This window comes from Rhinichthys klamathensis, unplaced genomic scaffold, assembly GCF_029890125.1.
Source record: "Rhinichthys klamathensis goyatoka isolate OS25496 unplaced genomic scaffold, OSU_Roscu_1.1 h1tg000220l_1, whole genome shotgun sequence".
Classification (NCBI taxonomy): domain Eukaryota; kingdom Metazoa; phylum Chordata; class Actinopteri; order Cypriniformes; family Leuciscidae; genus Rhinichthys; species Rhinichthys klamathensis.
In genome coordinates, this window is record NW_026606744.1 from 736,662 (window position 1) to 750,074 (window position 13,413).

General features: G+C 39.3%; 2 protein-coding genes across 2 annotated transcripts in view; both read right to left on the reverse strand.

The window, feature by feature from the left end:
* minpp1a (multiple inositol-polyphosphate phosphatase 1a) overlaps positions 1 to 13,413 on the reverse strand; it is a 224,032-nt gene that overhangs the window by 108,902 nt on the left and 101,717 nt on the right. The window lies entirely within an intron of this gene.
* pdzd8 (PDZ domain containing 8) overlaps positions 4,769 to 13,413 on the reverse strand; it is a 60,408-nt gene continuing 51,763 nt past the window's right edge. Inside the window, exons 4-5 of the mRNA XM_056264289.1 lie at positions 8,469 to 8,631; positions 4,769 to 8,322 (exon numbers count right to left, since the gene is read on the reverse strand). Coding sequence (XP_056120264.1) covers positions 6,065 to 8,322; positions 8,469 to 8,631 — 2,421 coding nt within the window. The 3' untranslated portion in view covers positions 4,769 to 6,064. The remainder of the gene's footprint in view (positions 8,323 to 8,468; positions 8,632 to 13,413) is intronic.

Genomic DNA, 13,413 nt, shown 5'->3' on the forward strand with positions numbered 1-13,413 from the left:
TTGAATCTGGTACATTATTTGATTGCATTGCTGTTGTTTTCATTTAGACGTTTGAGAGGCCAAACTGAGATTTTACTGTTATCTTGCATTTGAGTGAACGTAAGCTTAACACATTTAAAAATATACGCAGTCCTTTCATTTTTGTGAAAAAGCAAAAGGTCTGACAGCATTAGATAATCAAGCAGAATGTCAACCAGTCCTACTGTCACATTCTGTTTGTGTGACTTGCGTGATGTCCGCTGAAAATTATATACTGTACTATCAAAGATTTGCCACAGTTAGATTTTGATTACACATGGTGACAAGCTGTTTCATTTTAGTTAAATAAAGAAAAGTAGATTATTGCTGTAAAGCATCCAGGTACTTTAGGTACTTTCGATTATATTTTGCTTTTAAAGTGTATATAGTATATATGTATATTTATATATTTTAGTAAGTCCTTTGAATGTGCTGGAATGCTAATACATTCATTTGTAATGAATGCCTCAATATTGCTCTATTGCTTCTATCTTTTTTTCCAGTTCCAGTTTTTTCAATTTATTTATTTATTTTTGCTTCTAGCAAATTTGTTATCGATCTTCTTTTAAAGAACTGAACTGGCTGTGAAATGAAACATGGCCTTAAATTAAGCTCCTTAAATCTTAAATGCTTGAAGCATATACAAAATTAATGGGGTTTTATCAAGAGTATAAATATTTATTAATTGTCCAATCAGAGGTTCGCATGGAAGTTTGTTTCCACGACAGAATAAAAAAAAAGAAAAGGTAATTGCGACTTTTTTTCTCACAATTGCGAGTTTATATCTCGCAATTCTGACTTTTTATCTTTGAATTGCGTGAAATAAAGTCGCAATTGTGAGTTAAAATGTCAGAATTGCGTGAAATAAAGTCGCAATTGCGAGTTAAAATGTCAGGATTGCATGATATAAAGTCGCAATTGTGTGTTATAAAGTCCGAATTGCGTGATATAAAGTTGCAATTGTGAGTTAAAATGTCAGGATTGCATGATATAAAGTCGCAATTGTGTTATAAAGTCAGAATTGTGAGATAAACTCGCAATTCTGTCTGTTTTTTCTTAGAAATGGACTTTATAACTTGGAATTGCGAGTTTATATCTAACAATTCTGAGAAAAGATGTCAAAATTGCGAGATATAAACTCGAAATTGCAAGAAAAAAAGTCAGAATTGCGAGTTTATTTCTTGCGATTGTGAGTTTATATCTCGCAATTGTAAGTTTATATCTCGCAATTCTGACTTTATAACGCAATTTTGAGTTTATATCTCGCAATTCTGACTTTATAACACGCAATTGTTAGTTTATATCTCGTAATTCTGACTTTATAGCGCAATTGTGAGTTTATATCTCGCAATTCTGATTTTATAGCACGCAATTGCGACTTTATACCACGCAATTCTGACTATATATCTCAATTCTGAGAAATAAAGCCAGAATTGTGAGAAAAAGTCGCAATTATCTTAAAAAAAAAAAAAATTCTGTGGCGGAAACAAGCTTCTATAGTTTTGTGCAGGTCAATGTTTTTTTTGTTTTTTAAATAAAAATGCATTCTATGCCTTAAAATTAGACAACCTGCTGCAAAACACCTTTTAATGGTAAGTTTAGCTATAAATGTGATTTTGACCCAATTCAGAAACCATATCCATTCTATTCTTCATATGCTAACAAGATAAATCACAGGATAGTCTTATATTGAAAATATGTGTAATTACCATCTTTTCTTGATCAAGTAGATTATAACAGGCATTTTCATGTGGGCTAAACAGGTTGGCTTTTGCGGAAAATGATCTGACTCGTATCGGTAAAATAGCGAGGAAATATAAGTCTTCAATACTGCTTGACCCTCCTTTATTTTCTTTGGCATCTATGTACTGAGGGAAACGTTCTTTTATTGCCCACAGGAAAATGAAATCATGTTTTCCTCTGGAGCCACAATCAGTTTAACGCAACAGTTGCGACCAGAAGTAGCCTTCGAGAAAAATCATGTTAGCTCAACTTTAAGTATCTGCACAACTGGAGGTTGTTTGTGTCGATGTGAGGAACGCTGCCCTGCTTCCAGTCTGCTATCACTGCAGTAAAAATTCGCCAGAGACACTGCACAGGTTGATTCCACTATGATCTAAAACAAGCTCAGATTTTTAAAAGCAAATACAAATGAGAGGTGTCTACACAGGTTTAATCAGATTGGTAAGTGTGCTGCCAATGTTTGTCAGGTTACTGAGTTGCTGCGGTGTCCTTTAACCTCTATGTCATTTTTTAAAACCCATTTACCCAGTAAGGGTTAGGGGTATTACGTCATTTATTTTAATTGTTTTTATCAGAAATTAGTGTATGTGCCAATGTCAGTGTGTGCCTTCAGACTGGTATGTCCTGTTTGTGTTTATATCAACTAGGAGGTTGAGTTGATGGTTTTATATGCAGTGTTTGGTCTGGTGGTTAGGTTTTACATCAGCTTTAGAGCTCTGAAGGTAATGTGTGTGACTGCAACAGAAAATAAATGTTTAAAAAGATGTCATGTTTGTTTTCCCCACATGATCTTCACCATTTTGCAAACAAAACAGAGTTTACATGATTGACAAATCATTTTAGTTTATATAATACTGGCATTAAAAGAGAACCTGCTAGAATAGCAATTCAAGACTGTGTTATCCAATCAAATCGAACTTTAATATGGTCTATTGATTTAAAAAGATGTCTTGCTTTACTCAATAGGCCCAAGGTTTAAAAGTGTTATTTCCTGTTATCGATTCTGCAGCGTGGCAATCTTGTTAACGGGTCCACCGACTAACAGAATGCCACCTGCTCCCAACTGTCCTAATAATGGCTAATGTTCTGAACATTTCGTTTATGATAGTCCTGCAATCTGCTCACAGGGGGTTTATACAGTTTTACCTTGTAAATGTAAGAGCTACGGGGTAGTTCACACGGATGCTTTTTTTTTTTTTGCATTCCACTGAACTACTTTTCCATTGTTTTTCCATGTAAAAGTGCTGAACAGTCCACATTGTGTCTATGACCATTGAGTTTAAAATGAAACAATGTCATTTTCAACATTCTCTGGAATACTTCTAGCCTGGGAAAACCCAGACAATTTCCAGCAAATTTAGATTTGCTCTGAAAGTTAGTCTGGCAAAGAGCTCATTCAAGCTCATTTCCAATCCGCCGAAATCGAGGCACCAATCAGAAACGTTGGGGCGGGCTTTACACGATGACGACAGCGCTGGGATTTCGAAGCATATTTTGTAGCCTACATTACAAAGATGGATATCCACCATCGAACATCACTCGTTCGAATCAGCTATCGCGTCTGTTTTAAGCGATTTGAACGTTTCCTTTTTGTTAAAAAACGAGCAAAGAACAACACTCGGAGATGTTTCAACACTCGTACGCTCTGCATACGTCATCTCCTTCATCGCTCTGATTGGTTTTAGGTCTATCCGCGACGTCCGTGCACGCCCCTCTGGAAATGATTTGCCTATGACGCTTTGCCAGACCATAACTCAGTTACAACTGAGAATGGTCTGGTTTTAACCAGGCTAGAATACTTCAATCTAACTGGTCAATCGCAGCGTTCTCCGTTATACATGGCAAGGCTGCGTATCTGGGCTCATCCGGTAAAAGCGGCACTGCTTTCATATCATGCTGCTGACTCGCTTTGACGATTTCATTCAATTGCAACTGGCATCTCAGTTAACTGGCGCAACTAAAATAACCAGTTGCAATGATTGTCTGGTTTCTAGGTCTATTGTGATAAGTGATGCGCTAGACCTCTCTGAATTGGAAGGTGCAAAAATTACAGAGGACATTTTTTTTATTTCTAACAATTTATTTATCTCAAGTGCATAAGCAAATATGATATGTCAGTGCGTAAAGGTCTTGCAGCAAATTTAAAAGCTATGCACTTTGTCGATGGATGCCCTCCACCGTAATTAAAACTCACAAAAGAATAAAATCATATTTACATAAAGCAAAAACAACATACAAAAAGAAAAGGTGGACCCACATGTTGAGCACTATATAAGTTCAGGGAGAAAGGACATGGTTTAAAGTCACCCACATTTCTAGGCTATTTACAATAGCGCTTTAAAACATGACAGCTTCCAAGAAGAACAACAGCTTTCCAAGAAAAGCTTAACCACAGTTTGCCACGGTGGATATGATGTTTTATACTTGTTATTTTACTGTTTTTCACCCATTGTGATAGAGATGATTGGAGCAATATTTTGAGAGCATATGTTGGTGACGTTGAATTTGAAAAGCACAGGATAACAGTAGCAGCAACTAGACAAGTAGAATTAAAACAGGGAAAAAAAATCTTAGACATTTTTTAGACTCTTTTAGTGAGCTTAGCATTTAAATGTTTTTCCTTTCAGTTGTTCAAAAGGAAAAAGTTCCTTTCTGGTTTGAGTGGTAACAAACTTCTTATGTTGTCCAAGGCCCAGTGACAAGGGGGGCCCAATAAGGTCCTCTATGGTGAAACGTAATTAATGGGCCAGGCTGTGGGGGGACCCGCTCTAAAAATGTATTATGTTCCAGAATCCAGGCCCAGTGAATAGTATAGATGTTATAGCAGCAGAAACATTAACTAGGGCAGCACGACTGGAAATTCAGGAAAACAGATCCAGCAATGCATGTACCCAATGATGGACACCCATGTGTAGACCACATTTAAATAATAAAATGTGAGTGATGACAAAAAAAAAAAAAAAAGAAGGAATTTACACATTAGCTTTGTGAATTAAAGAATACTGTATGCATTGACAAAAGAAAGTTTTTAATGATGTAGTTTTACACTTTGATAAATTATGTTTTGAGAGGTGAATGGAATAATGAATGTAAAGTGAGTCATATGGGAGATACATTCAGTAGTACACATGTAAAAAATAACGTTTGAAGGTGCTAAAACATGCCCAAGCACACAGATGTGAGACACAATGAAAAGTTCCTTGCATAAAACAAAACTAAACATTACAATACATAAAGGAAACCAAAAATGAACTGGCTGACACATTCACACAAACATAACCATTCACCCGGACCAACTGATGGTGGATAAAACGTATCCAAATTGGTTTGAGAAAAATTGCCACCACTTAAAAACTAATAAAGGTTCAAAGCAAATTAATTGAGAGATTAAAATATGAGATTATTGACAATAATGGAAACATATATTATGAAATGCAATATAAATATCCCTCCCTCAAAAAAAAAAAAAAGTCACATGGGCTTTGTGACATAAATTAGACAAAGAATGGTCCCCAATAGTATAATAACATCAAGATTATCTGTCCTATGAGGATTCCCTCTCAGTTCAGCATTAAATATTTTAAAATCAACAACAAAAATAATATTAAAGAAATTACACTTTAAAATCCGTAACAATTGTGAAGTAACATGAGAAAGGTGCTTATCAGAGAGGACAATGTTGGTTAGGAATGGCATCATGTTCTATGGACTGTTCAGGTATAATCCTACATTTTGTAGTTGATTGATAAGGCAGAGGGGCTTGAAGCTCAAAACACACTAGGCAGGGTGCATTTCCAACCATGAACATCACTAACAGCACATATGTATATAATTCAGTCTGTACTAATACACAAAGTTTGAATAAAAATACGTATTCAAGCTCATCTCGCTTCAAGCTCACACTGACTCTCCCTTTTGAAGCTTATGTTTAAAAAAATTGACTACACCTTTCAGGTAAGGCAGGTAAAACTCGGCTTGATCACAATGTCATGGGAACTCATATTTTGTGTATTTTACGTAATACTGCTGAAACTCTTCAGATTGATGGTTTGTCCTCTACAGCTGCAACTAAAAGACTAAAGGGGGAAATTACTTTTAAAAATTAAAAAGTAAAAAAAAAAAAATGGTAAACTACTGACACTCTCACAAAATTCCTCAACAGTACATTGCAGTGATATTCAGGAATACTTTTGCAAACCTCACAATCACATGTGGAACGCTCACAGGTCAACCTTAATCCAAATCATACATGATAAAAAGTCTTTGTTCTTGAGTCCCAAGCCCCTAGTGCCTTTTGTCATCTTTACGGAAACGCCTCTACACAGATCTGCTCCTCCGTAATATCATCCAGCATCTGAACATCAACGGGACTGCAAATGTCACTGTCGTACACTTCTGTGCCCATCAGGGCCTCCTCCAGACCCTCAGCCTTTGCCTTCGGAAAGCCATGCTGTTCAGATGGTGATGTGCTTTCTACAGACTCTAGATCTTCAATGCCAGCACGGTAGTGAATCATGAGCAGAGTCAAAGCTTGGAGACGTTCACCAGACTTGGCCAGAGCTGCAGAGATGAGGGCCTTGCGTCGAGAGTCAATCGTCTCTCGTTCTTCCATATTTAGAGAGTTGTTATGCTCCAACTCTTGGTCAATCTCCTGCTGCAACTTGTCCAACATAAACTCCAGTTTCTGCGAACGCTCATCTGTCGGTAGGCCACGGTAAAGATCTCGACCAATCTCTTTGACGGCGATGAACACGCTGTCATCTAGCCCACCTTCCTTACGCACCAGTTTGGATCCACCACTACCAGGTGGCTGCTTGGAAGGACTGGCCCCAGCATAGGTCTCGGTGTCACTGCTCTCGTTGTCAGATGTGTTAGGCGTGTGTTTCGGAGAAGGTTCCACCACCCCTGATCCCATTTCTGCAACCTGTTCTGCAAGTCTGGTTTTGGGCACCTGCCTCAGATTGAGGAGTCGAGAGCTAGTGTTGATAATGTGACGTGTAAGTCCAGTAGTTGCCCGGTTAATGGTGGACTTTGCCTCAGGATCTGCCCCACGCCGGTCTGAGGTGGCTACGCAGAAAGGGTGCTCTGTTAGACATTTCTCTTGACACTTCTTGTGACAGACATAAGAACAGGTCATGCACTGCGAGGCAGCCTTGGTCCACACCTTCTTCTTGCAATACTCACACCAAGTGGGATTCTGGAACTGAGTGTCTTGAAAATTGTGCCGCATCTCTCCTATCTGCATGCCGCTGTAACTCTGTTCATCCCGGGTTACCATGAGCACCTGGTCTCTTTCCTTTTCCCGGTCTTTTAAGTCCTCTTCCTGAAGACTCCCTTCCCGCTCACGTTCTGTCAGTCCACTGGAGAGGTCTGACTCCCCGTCTGCCAGGTAAGTGAAGTTGACTGTAACATCTCCATAGCAGAGTTTCTCGTTAAAACCTTTGTGAGTGCTTAAGTTGCGCAAAGCGGTACGGCTGACACTGGCCCTTGGTTCAGGAGCACAAAGACGGAAGGTGCTCTGATATTCAGCAGATGACGTAGATAAGCATTCCAGTGCTATGTGTTCCAAGCGTAAGCTGACATGCCCTAAGCACAAGAGACTTCCGATCTTGAAGGGGTTCTTGCACCAAAGTGCTATATTAAGGAATTTGTGGTTGTTTTCCACTTCAAAGATCACAGAGGCTTTGTTCCAGCGAGCAGTTCTGCTGCGGTACATGGTCTCAGACGATTCCCAAAGACCCTGCTCGTCTACACTGTCCCTAGTGTTGGAGGAGCTCTCAGATATTTTGTCTTTGGCTGAATCTTGTTTGTTTGTGGCTGGAATATTTAGGATTTCCTCTGTGGGATCTGGGTGCTTGCTCACAGGCTTCAACTCTGGTGACTTAACAGGGATTTTTTCTAATGGTTTTTCGCCATTGCCAGTAATGGGTTGCGTTTTCTCTGGACTTTTTTCCCCTGCAGGTTCATTACCTTCTACCAGGCTTTGGCTTTCTGAAGCAGATGTGACTTTTATATGGGGCCTGGGAGGAACAGGAGGGCGTGCCGGTGGTGGAGGAGGGGGCACTGTTGGTCTCTGTGGCTGTTCGGAAGGTTCAGCAGTCTTGAGAGTTGCCGGCTTTGGTGATTCTTTGGACTGGGATTTGAGTGGTGACTGAAGGTTCAGCCTGCGGTTGAGAATTGGTGAGATGGAACCAAGGGGCTTGGCCAGGTTGGCCACAGTTTTTTTGGGACTTTGGTTTACAGAGAGCAGGAAATCATCCTTAGTGTCAACAGTGACTGGAGCTGCAGTTGATTTGGACTCAACGATCAGCTCCTCAAACTCAGAGTCATTGTCTCTGTTATCAGATATGTCCATGGTGGTTATTGGGGCTGGGTCCTCCTCGTAGCCCCCAGGATGAGGAAGATAGCTAGGCTCCTCCATTGGGCCAAGGGTTTCTTGGAGTGTCCCCAACCCCACAGCAGGCACCTGGTGACGGACCGGCCTCTCATATAAGACTATCACTCTCTCTCCAGCTTGTTTCAGCAGTTTCGGCACTTGGACAGAGGACGTCACTTTGACTCCTGTGCAAACAGACATGAACAACACTTGAAGCTTTGCGAATGTATTATAAAACTATACAAAATTGGGCATCAAATGACCAACCCAGTACCCACCATGTCAAACATTCCATTTGAATGGTAAGGAGTAAATTTATGTAGTCTCTAACCTCCAATAGCAATGAGGCGATCTCCTCTCTGTAAGTCTGCCAGGGCAGCTGGAGAGTTTGGGGTGACGGTCTCTATGCTCACGTGCACTGTGTCACCATCACTGGCCGGAACATGCCTGAAAGTCATCCCCACGCTCCCAGATGGTCCTTTGATCACCTCTGTCTGCAACACAAAGCAATGCGAAACAATATCAGATTTGCTAATAATCTTAATGAAAAGGTTGTGTAACTGAAGAAACTAGGGCTTCACAATTATAATTTGTTTCCAAGTAGCTTTGTAAATGGTAACATCTTTTCTTTATTGCAGGTGTTGTTACGGCTTACATTACTTTAAGTCATAAGATCACAAAGTGGGACTTGACAGGATAGAAGTTAGGAGAAGCCTTTTTGTTACTACCGGACCGGTAGTTGAGAGGAATGGTAGGCGTTAAGCCAAAAGACAGTTTTTTTAAGCTTATCTTTTGACAGAAACAGCAGTTAATAATTTGGGCGGACAACCTACATGATGATGTGAAAAAAAACAGCCTTCACTTTCTATACAAAGCTCTCTCTTTCAATCACATCCAACAGTTTTCATGGTGATAAAACAATGCTCTCTGAAACGAAGGCAGGGGAGGTCTGCAATTACTGCTAATTTCACTCCAAACGTGCCACGAAGTAGCAGCTGCTGTTTCAGAGCTGGCTGTATCACAAAGCCTGCATCACAATATCCACCTGTAGCTCCACCTGCACTTCGGTTTGACACCATTCAACACCCACCAGGTACACAAGGAGCAAGTTAAGTGTGCCAATGTAAGGAAAAATTCCACCAAAAAACAAAAATGGTGATCTGGGCTGTATAATAGTTGCACACACACACTAGTAAGATTTCTTTTCATTGATGTCCTCTGTGTCTCCCTTGTTCTCTTTCTACTTCGTTTGTGCTGGGGGTGGGCAAGAAAGACAGGATGCAGATCCATGCTGCCGAGATGGATGACTGTAATTTTGCTGCTGTCATTTGTTATAACCCTTGAGAAGGGCACTGATTGAGTTAAACATGGGATGAAAAAAACAGACAATCTACTCAAGCTGGCAAGCTGAAGACTGACTTGCCCAGTTTTGACCAATGACTGTCTATAGAAACATTCAAGAACCATAAGAAATGTCTTAGAAGGTAACTTACAAAAAACACCCAAATTCAACAATATAAAACAAATAGTTCTATATTAATATCTATCTATCTATCTATCTATCTATCTATCTATCTATCTATCTATCTATCTATCTATCTATCTATCTATCTATCTATCTATCTATCTATCTATCTATCTATCTATCTTTGTTGCAGTAGTTGTAGTTGCTACTTTACTTAGCAACTACATACATTTACTTAACCATAAACAGACTACAGTTAATGAACTATATTACTTGGCATATTAATATTTTTAATTAAATTTAACTATTTAACATTGATATCTTATAATGTTGTTGCCAATGTTTTTTTTTTAATCCCTGTAATGTACATACTCTAGTTGTTTTAATAACCCTTCTTTTTATCAAATGTTTGATTTGAATATTCCTTTTTAAAATAGTCAAGCGAACGTCACAAGAATGGATTACTTCAAAGAAACGTTTTTTTTTCTACACATAATCAATTGTATTGCCATTGAAGGAGGGTACATGCAGCCGTGGGAGTGAATCAGAAAAAATACCAGGGAAGAACACTTGTGCCAATACTATTTGCATACTTAGCTGAGATGCTGAAGATAAATTTGCAGAAAGAATAAAGAATAAACACACAGGAACATAAATCTTAATGACTGAAGGGATGCTGTTAAACTCTCCACAGAGATGATTAATTCTGAACATTTCTTCCCTCAGGACACAACCTGATCCTACCCTTTACACATGTCAGAGAGGGTTTGTGGGAGAAAAACAAAAGCTTCAGGCTTTTTTGAGGCCACTGGTGGTCTTCTTAACCGGCATGTTTGGGTTAATTCATTGCAACCTGTTCATTCAACCTGTTCTCCTTACTCACCACCTGTGGGATCCAGAATTAAAAAGATGTTCTGGATTAAATTTTTTCAATTGCTGAAACAAACATAGCAAACACAGAAAACAAGACACCATTGTTTGTTGCACGGTGGACAAGGGCTGTGATCTAGAGAAGACTTTCATCTGATATTAACCTTAACAAGCACTAAAAATTACCTCCAAACATCCGGATCTAAGTGTTCTAGTACAGGCACATATTGTACCTCAACATCAGAACTTCTTGGACCTACATTATATGATGCATTAAGTAAGACTGAATGAGCATCAAGGTCAATTTATCTGCTTAAAAGAATATGACAACTAAAGCACTACCAAAAGACTTAATTTCAATTAAGTCCACAACCGAATGGGAACCTGCATTAAAACCAAAAAAAAAAAAAACTAGCAGAGGGTTAAAAAAAGACATCTGCGCTTAACGTGCACCTTTGTTTTCCCATTTTTAGAATGACAAAATGACAAGGTTCAAAGAGTGAGAGAGAAGAAATGAAAGAGAGAAAGAAAGATTTGTCTGACACAGGAAACAAACAGCGACATTGAGCGGCAATTACAGGCGATTTCTATAGCTGAGTGGTGGCTAAGGCGTAATTACACAACCATGGAAAGGCACAGCAGGAGGAACGCTCACACACTCATTGTGTGCGTTACTGTGTCTGCATGTGTTGAGTGCAGGTAAACGGACTGCTGCCGCTCCGACTGGTTCGTGAGGACGCTGTTCATGTGTCAATTTGATGTCCGTCTCACCTCATCACCAAGGTTCACATATACACCCTCACATCGAGTATCATGGAAATATAAAACAGCTTTTCAACAAACAAACACGGGGCCTTTGGGACATTTTCAGGTCAATTCTATTGATTATAGCATAAATGTCAGAATTAAAACACCCACTTAAATACCATTACACACATTCAATACCACCAGGATAAAAACAAGCCTACAGCTGATAAAATGAAACCTCTGTCATAATTTCTCACCCACGTCATGCCAAACTCATATAACTTAATTTCTTCTGTGTAATATAAAAGAAGCAAATGTGAATTTAATTATGATTTGTAGTTTCCCTGCCAGTATTTTCAACATACAGGTCCTTCTCAAAAAATTAGCATATTGTGATAAAGTTCATTATTTTCCATAATGTAATGATAAAAATTAAACTTTCATATATTTTAGATTCATTGCACACCAACTGAAATATTTCAGGTCTTTTATTGTTTTAATACTGATGATTTTGGCATACAGCTCATGAAAACCCCAAATTCCTGTCTCAAAAAATTAGCATATCATGAAAAGGGTCTCTAAAGAAGCTATTAACCTAATCATCTGAATCAACTAATTAATTCTAAACACCTGCAAAAGATTCCTGAGGCTTTTAAAAACTCCCAGCCTGTTTCATTACTCAAAACCGCAATCATGGGTAAGACTGCCGACCTGACTTCTGTCCAGAAGGCCATCATTGACACTCTCAAGCAAGAGGGTAAGACAGAAAGAAATTTCTGAACAAATAGGCTGTTCCCAGAGTGCTGTATCAAGGCACCTCAGTGGGAAGTCTGTGGGAAGGAAAAAGTGTGGCAAAAGAATGCTGCACAACGAGAAGAGGTGACCGGACCCTGAGGAAGATTGTGGAGAAGGACCGATTCCAGAGCTTGGGGGACCTGCGGAAGCAGTGGACTGAGTCTGGAGTAGAAACATCCAGAGCCACCGTGCACAGGCGTGTGCAGGAAATGGGCTACAGGTGCCGCATTCCCCAGGTCAAGCCACTTTTGAACCAGAAACAGCGGCAGAAGCGCCTGACCTGGGCTACAGAGAAGCAGCACTGGACTGTTGCTCAGTTTTGCATGTCATTCGGAAATCAAGGTGCCAGAGTCTGGAGGAAGACTGGGGAGAAGGAAATGCCAAAATGCCTGAAGTCCAGTGTCAAGTACCCACAGTCAGTGATGGTCTGGGGTGCCATGTCAGCTGCTGGTGTTGGTGCACTGTGTTTTATCAAGGGTAGGGTCAATGCAGCTAGCTATCAGGAGATTTTGGAGCACTTCATGCTTCCATCTGCTGAAAAGCTTTATGGAGATGAAGATTTCATTTTTCAACACGACCTGGCACCTGCTCACAGTGCCAAAACCACTGGTAAATGGTTTACTGACCATGGTATTACTGTGCTCAATTGGCCTGCCAGCTCTCCTGACCTGAACCCCATAGAGAATCTGTGGGATATTGTGAAGAGAAAGTTGAGAGACGCAAGACCCAACACTCTGGATGAGCTTAAGGCCGCTATCGAAGCATCCTGGGCCTCCATAACACCTCAGCAGTGCCACAGGCTGATTGCCTCCATGCCACGCCGCATTGAAGCAGTCATTTCTGCAAAAGGATTCCCGACCAAGTATTGACTATTGAGAGCATAACTGAACATTTGAAGGTTGACTTTTTTTTTTGTATTAAAAACACTTCTTTTATTGGTCGGATGAAATATGGTAATTTTTTGAGACCGGAATTTTGGGATTTCATGAGCTGTATGCCAAAATCATCAGTATTAAAGCAGTAAAAGACCTGAAATATTTCAGTTGGTGTGCAATGAATCTAAAATATATGAAAGTTTAATTTTTATCATTACATTATGGAAAATAATGAACTTTATCACAATATGCTAATTTTTTGAGAAGGACCTGTATTAGTATATTAGCAACGTATTACAAAACAAAAGTTACAGCAATTTAATGCATTTTAAAGCAACAGTAGCTTGGAAATTTGGCCCCCAGAATATAACTACCATTCAAAAGTTTGGGTCAGTAAGTTTTTTATTTTGGGAAAGAAATCAACAATTTTATTTGTGACAGTATAGACTTACATTGTTACCAAAAACATCTGAATTTTGTTCTTTTAAACTTTCTATTTCAAAAGTATATATTTATATGTATAT